At 56.5% G+C, this 6,000-nt stretch overlaps 1 protein-coding gene across 1 annotated transcript in view; it reads left to right on the top strand.

Moving 5' to 3' along the window:
- Nucleotides 1-3,442: 3,442 nt before the first annotated feature.
- Nucleotides 3,443-6,000, top strand: part of CFAP46 (cilia and flagella associated protein 46) — an 89,524-nt gene continuing 86,966 nt past the window's right edge. The window contains exons 1-4 of the mRNA XM_060126142.1: nt 3,443-3,518; nt 3,988-4,112; nt 4,265-4,396; nt 5,052-5,116. Coding sequence (XP_059982125.1) covers nt 3,470-3,518; nt 3,988-4,112; nt 4,265-4,396; nt 5,052-5,116 — 371 coding nt within the window. The 5' untranslated portion in view covers nt 3,443-3,469. The remainder of the gene's footprint in view (nt 3,519-3,987; nt 4,113-4,264; nt 4,397-5,051; nt 5,117-6,000) is intronic.

The raw sequence follows: 6,000 nt of genomic DNA, 5'->3' as shown, positions 1-6,000 counted from the left end.
CCCCACCCGATTTCTGTCACCTTAGTGTCCCTTTGCCTGTCCTAGAATTTCGTGGAAACGGGATTGTGCAGATGGTTTCCACGCCTGGTGCTCTTGCCCCGATTCATCCACCTCGGGGTCGTGTGGCTGGTTCACTCTTGTTGCCGAGTTGTGGTCCACCGTGGCTGTGCCACAACTGTCTACCGTTGGGCGTTTGGGGTTGTCTCCACCTTGGGGCCATTCAGGATAAGGCTGCTGTGTAAATTTCTCGTACACGTCCCTGTGCATACATGTGGTCATTCCTCTGGGTCAATGCCTGGGAGAAGGATTTCTGGGTCAGAGAGTAGGGGGATGTTCAACTTTATTAAAAACATCGTTTTCCAGTGATAGCACATTTCATATCCCCACAGCAGTGAGGAAGAATCCCAGCCTCCACCTTTGTCGGCTGTCTCCATTGTAGCCGTTCTAGTGGGTCTATGGCGACATCATCTCTTTTTGAAAATTTGTAATTTGTATTTCCCTGATTACCGACGATGTTGAGCACCTTTTCACGTGCTTATTGGATATTCAAATATCTTGTATTTTTGAGAGTCTATTCAAGTTTATGCCCGTCTTTCAAAATTTGTGTTGTCTTTTTATTATTGGTCTATTGGCTTTCTTTCTATAACCTGGATACATGTCCTTTGTTAGATGTTCACTGTGATTATTTTCAACCACCCTGTAGTTTGCCTTTTCATCTTAACAGTGCCTTTCGAAGAGCAGAGGCTTCACTTTGGATGAGGACAGCTTTCTTTCTTTTCCTTTGATGCCATTTTTTATTTCCTACCTAAGAAACCGTTGTCTGCTCCAGGGTGGTGAAGTATTTTGTTTTACTCAAGAAGCTGTATGCACTTAAATTTTCCTTTTAAAGTCTACCTATGGTCCATCTCAAATTAGTTCTGTCCATGGTGTGATGCAGGTTCCAGGCAATTCACGGCCCACTTGTTCTGGCATCACTTGTTGCGAAGACTTTCCTTTTCCCCCTTGAAGTGGCACATGTGGCAAAAGCAATGGACCGAATCCATGTGGGTCTGGTTCAGAACTATGTATTCTGTTCTATCGGTCCATTCATTTGTCTTTCACCAACACCACACTGTCTGAAACACCGCGGCTTTATTTATTTTTTATTTTTTGTCGTACGTGGGCCTCTCCCTGTTGTGGCCTCTCCCGCTGCGGAGCACAGGCTCAGCGGCCATGGCTCACGGGCCCAGCCGCTCTGCGGTATGTGGGATCTTCCCAGACCGGGGCACGAACCCGTGTCCCCGGCATCGGCAGGCAGACTCTCAACCACTGCGCCACCAGGGAAGCCCACACCGCGGCTTTAGAGTAGGTGTTGAAATCCAGGAGTTTGAGTCCCCCAACTTTGTTCTTCTTCCTCAAGGCTATCTTGGCCATTCTAGGCCTTTGTGTTTCCATATAAATTTTAGAATCAGCTTTCAATTTCCAGGAAAGCACTTCTGGGATTCTGACTGAGATTTCATTGAGTAGAAAGATCAGCCTGGGGAGAAGGACATGTCACAGATAAGCTCCAGTTCACGAGCTCAGCGATCCTCTCCGTTCACGGGGGTCTCCTGGAGTTTCGCACAGCAAGATGTTGTAGTTTTCAGTGGAACAGTACTAACACATCTTTTGTTAAATTTATCCCAAGGTAGTTGGTTTTGATGCTATTTTAAATGGTACGTTTCTGCCCTTCTCTGTTGGTTGTCAGTATACACAGATACAATTGATATCCACGCATAGCACTGTATCCTGCTCCTTGCCAAGTTCACTTAGTAGTAGTTGTAGTAGTTTTGTAGATGCCACAGGATTTTTTACACCCATGATCACTTTGTTTACGAATAAAAGCCCATCAACTTGAAAAGTGCTTAATTGTCTTTTACCTTTAATAAGACACCTCCCCAGACACCAAAGGCCCTACATCATCTCCCCCAAGTCTCTTTCCTCCCCATTAAGAGCCAGACTTCTTAAAGAATTATGTACCCAAGTCTTTCCCTCTGCCTCCTCTCCCTCGCTCACTCTTCCACCCCCTCCAACACCCGCCCCCTCCCCCCCTCCAATTAGAGATGTAGCTATTCCTGAGTCACCGGCCTCCTCCCCCGGGTGCTGTTAAACCCGACACTGGCTTCCCAGGGCTCACCTCACCACTGTCTGGGCCACATTTGACCTGGCCGATCCCTCTCTCCCCCTTGCCTTGGCTTGTGGACTCAGCCCTGCACAGGCCTCCTGTCCACCTCTCCAGTCTCCCCCGCACCTGCTTCCTGCCCACGGCCCAGGGGTCTCAAGAGCTGCCTCCAGCACTCCTCGCCCCGCCACGCTCCCCCTCTGCAAGCTCACCCGCACACCGTCACCTCTGCACACCTGCTCACAGGCCTGAGCCTCCAGCCCCGGACCTCTCCTCCCAGCTCAGACACCTCCCACAAATGTGGGCTCTGAGCACCCGATCCACATGTCCCACAGAGAAGGCCCGACGTCCTCCTGAGCCCCACTCCACCCGCCCTCTCCCGGAGCTCCCCAGGCTGGCCCATCCACCCCCAGGTGTGTAGTCCCCTGGCCCTCCCTGGCGCCACATCCATCACCCAGTCTTCACCTGGCGCCCACGGAACATGCTCAGACCCACGCACACCGCTTAAAGCAGTAGGAACGAGAACCGCCCTGGCAGTCGCGCTCTCCTGCCCCCACCCCCATCCGCACTGCTGTGCCCCCCACCCCGCGTGCCCCTCCCCAGGCCTTGGCAAGCGCTACTCCTTGGACATCCTCTCCCCTTCCTTCTCTGTCCAGCACCTGGCCCCTCTTTCAGACCTCAGCCCAACTGCCCTGAGCTTGGGGCACTCTCCCCAACACCCCCCTCGGGACCACACCCCTCTACAAGTGGCCTGGCTCCCGCGCTTGCCCTGGCGGCGCCCCGGGCGCACAGTTACTCCGTGCGGGTGTGATGTCCTCTCCCCACGGGGGCGGCCGTCCACCCGGCTGCCTTTTCAGGCCCAGCTCAGCCCCGGCCAGTGGCAGGGGACAATTAACTATTTGCAGGATACATGAATGAATGAGCTAAGGAATGCAGGACCGCTTTGTGGGAGACTGCGAGGGGGTTTCAGCAGAGGGTCAGGGCCCGAACCCTGGGCATCCTGGACCGGCAGGGACCCAGATCGGAACCCGCGGCAGCTGCACTGGGCAGCCCCGCTACGGGGGTGAGCAGGGGCGGGAGGCGGGGCGGAGCCTGCGGACCCGCCTGCGAGGACGCGACCCCGGTCAGGCGGGCGCCTCGCCCTCACGTCCTCTCCGAGGGGCTGAAGGCGCTCTCACCGGGTGGGCGCCGGAGCGGTTCGCCTCCGGACAAGTATGGCCCCGCCGCCGACCCGTAGGTCCGGCGCCCTTCTCTGTCGCTAGGCAACCCCTGGGCCGCGGAGATAAAGCCAGCGGACGTTGGGCAGCGGGCGCCTCAGACGCCGGCGCCATGGATCCGGTCATAATGCAGGAGCTGGCCCGCGCCGAGAGCCAGCAGGGTGGGTGGGGGGCCGGGACCCGCCCGCTCCCCGCCCCTGGGGAGATCCCGGGACCCGCCGGTCACCGCCCTCCCACCGGGAGGCTGTCCCCACCCTGTTGACCCCCGCCCTGCCTGATCCAGTGACCCCTTGAAGCCAGCGCTTCGAGGATTTGTCTGACTTGGGCAAACTAAGGCGCCTTTTTAAAAGGAAGCCTTTCGTCCTTCCTAACCGTTCCTCAAGGATTGTTCACCTCACGCTGCTCCTGAAGCCGGAGCCGCAGAGCTGCTGCGGGGCCCGGAGGGCTGAGCTCGGGGCATCTCGCTGCGGGGCTCCTTTCCCCGGAGAGGACCGGGCCAGCGCGGGGGCCAGCACGGGCTTGCCTGCCCGACCCCAGCCCTGTCCCGGGTCCTCCTGACCGTCCCCACTGCTGCTTGGTGGGGCAATGGCTGCGTGATGACCAAATCTGCCTCAACTCCTGTCCTGATAGATGCTGCGTCCCTGAAGAGGGCTTATCAGTTGATCAAGTCCGCCAACCTGGGGAAATCAGAGTTTGACCCCACAGAAAGCTTCAGCCCCGACCTGTTTGTTTTGTGTGCAGAACAGGCCCTGAAGGTGATTAATCCCAGGGGTCCTAGGGAGGCGCCTTCAGGGGACCCCGATTTCTTGGTTTGTACTAGAATCGGGAAGCGGCAGCCCCTGGTGGGTGGTCCACTGGGCCGCCCCCTCTGCGAACCTCCTGGGGGGGGGTCTGTGTTCTTGCGCAGATGGGGCAGCCCGAGATGAGCGAGGACTGCATCCGGATGTACTTCAAGGTGAAGGGGCCGGTCACCCAGTTTCTGGGCCGAGCGCACCTGTGCAGGGCCCAGCTGTGTGCGCCCAAGTCCACCGAAAACATGGTGAGAGGCGATTCCGGGCCCTGTCCCAGCGTCCCCGCCAGCCCTGCGTGCTGCTTCCGCCGGATTTTCTTTACTGTCCTTTGGATCATGAAGGCTTTGTGTGCACAGCCTTGAGTGTCTTGGCGAGGTGAAGCGCGCCCTTAGCTAGCTTGCCATCCTGAAATGAATATGTAATTGTCCTACTGTGTTTTCCCCTGAGAGGTTGCTTCCGTTCTCCTCAAAGTTCCACGGCTTGTACCGCCGCAGTTAAAATTCCCCCACCTCCAGCCGGCGTCAGGCTAGACTCACCTTAAAACGGCTTTGTTGGGAGTTGGGTGACCAGATTCTTCTTCAGTGAAGTGAGATGCCGCATTTCCCATCTGTGCTTTTCCCGGAGGGGTCTGGCTTGTGTCCTTTTGACCTCTGCCCTTTGTGTCCCCGTGCCTGGTGGTGCCTGCAGCACAGGTGGGGCGCAGGGTGGGGTGGGGGTGGGCGTCCAGGCTTCCAGGGAGGGGGCGGAGCTCCTGAGAGCTCTGTGGGCGTCCACTCCCCCTGTTGACACCCTGGGGGCCAGGCCGTCTTCAGAGAGGCTTAACGTTCAGGGGAGTGACGGTGAACAGTGATTGATGTTCTAGTAGCAAATTTGATCTAATTGTGCATTCTTTATGTTGTTTAGGAGGAATTTGAAAATTGCGTGACTCAGTATATGAAGGCAATCAACTTTGCAAAAGGAGAACCAAGGTGAGCATGACGGAACGGCCGTTTCTAACTGAGTGTGTACAAGGTTTAGAACCAGAACTTACCAGGTGGTTCTGTCTGTTTGGACGCCGGGGTTTTTGTCTTGTTTTGTTCGTGTTTTACTGCATCTATGGCTGTGGGCTCACGTCTCTAGCGTTGGAGCTGGGCCGCGTGCACACTGGACCCTTTAGCTGCACCCTCTTCCCTGTGCAAAGGACTCTATGACCTGCAGATGCCTTTTGCCTGCTTTCTCTGTGGGAACCTCACCTTTGACCAGTCCCCAGGCACCTCCCTTTCTTGTCCTCTCTGGGGGGTTGGCATCTGGGCTCCCCCCCTGCCCTGCCCCCACCGACCTGTGCTCCCCCTGGCAGATCGCCTGGCCCACGGCTTCGTGTCTGGAGGTTTGATTCCTCTGAAACTCCAGCACAGTTTTCTACTTAATTACTGCTTAAATATTATTGAAATTGTTAAGTTTGCATACAAACTGGTATTGATACAGCCTATTTAAACAGGATACAACGTTTAAAGCACATTTAAGTATAAACCCTAGGTTCATTCATTCCTTCTCCCAGTGTCGCTGTGGATGGCCTCCGCTGGCCAGCCCCTGTCGTAGGTGCAGGGGATACAGGGCCCAGCTCCGCAGACCCTTCCTCAGCGGGGACATCTGGACGGCAAGGCCCGGCCTTGAGCCAGAGGTTCTAAGGACAGTGGGTGTTTCAGGGGGACCATGCCCTGGAGCCCTGAGCCCACGCTGTGGGCACCCTTGGGGAGGGGCCTGGTCAGTGCTGCACTGCAGGGGTCTTGGGGGGACGTGCAGACTGCCTGGGGAGGACCAGGAGCCTTGGGGGCTGATGAGGGGTCTGAGTAGACCCCACGAAGGAGCAGGC

The sequence above is a fragment of the Lagenorhynchus albirostris genome, chromosome 16 (assembly GCF_949774975.1).
Source record: "Lagenorhynchus albirostris chromosome 16, mLagAlb1.1, whole genome shotgun sequence".
Lineage (NCBI taxonomy): Eukaryota > Metazoa > Chordata > Mammalia > Artiodactyla > Delphinidae > Lagenorhynchus > Lagenorhynchus albirostris.
This window is presented reverse-complemented; position numbering and strand designations above follow the sequence as displayed.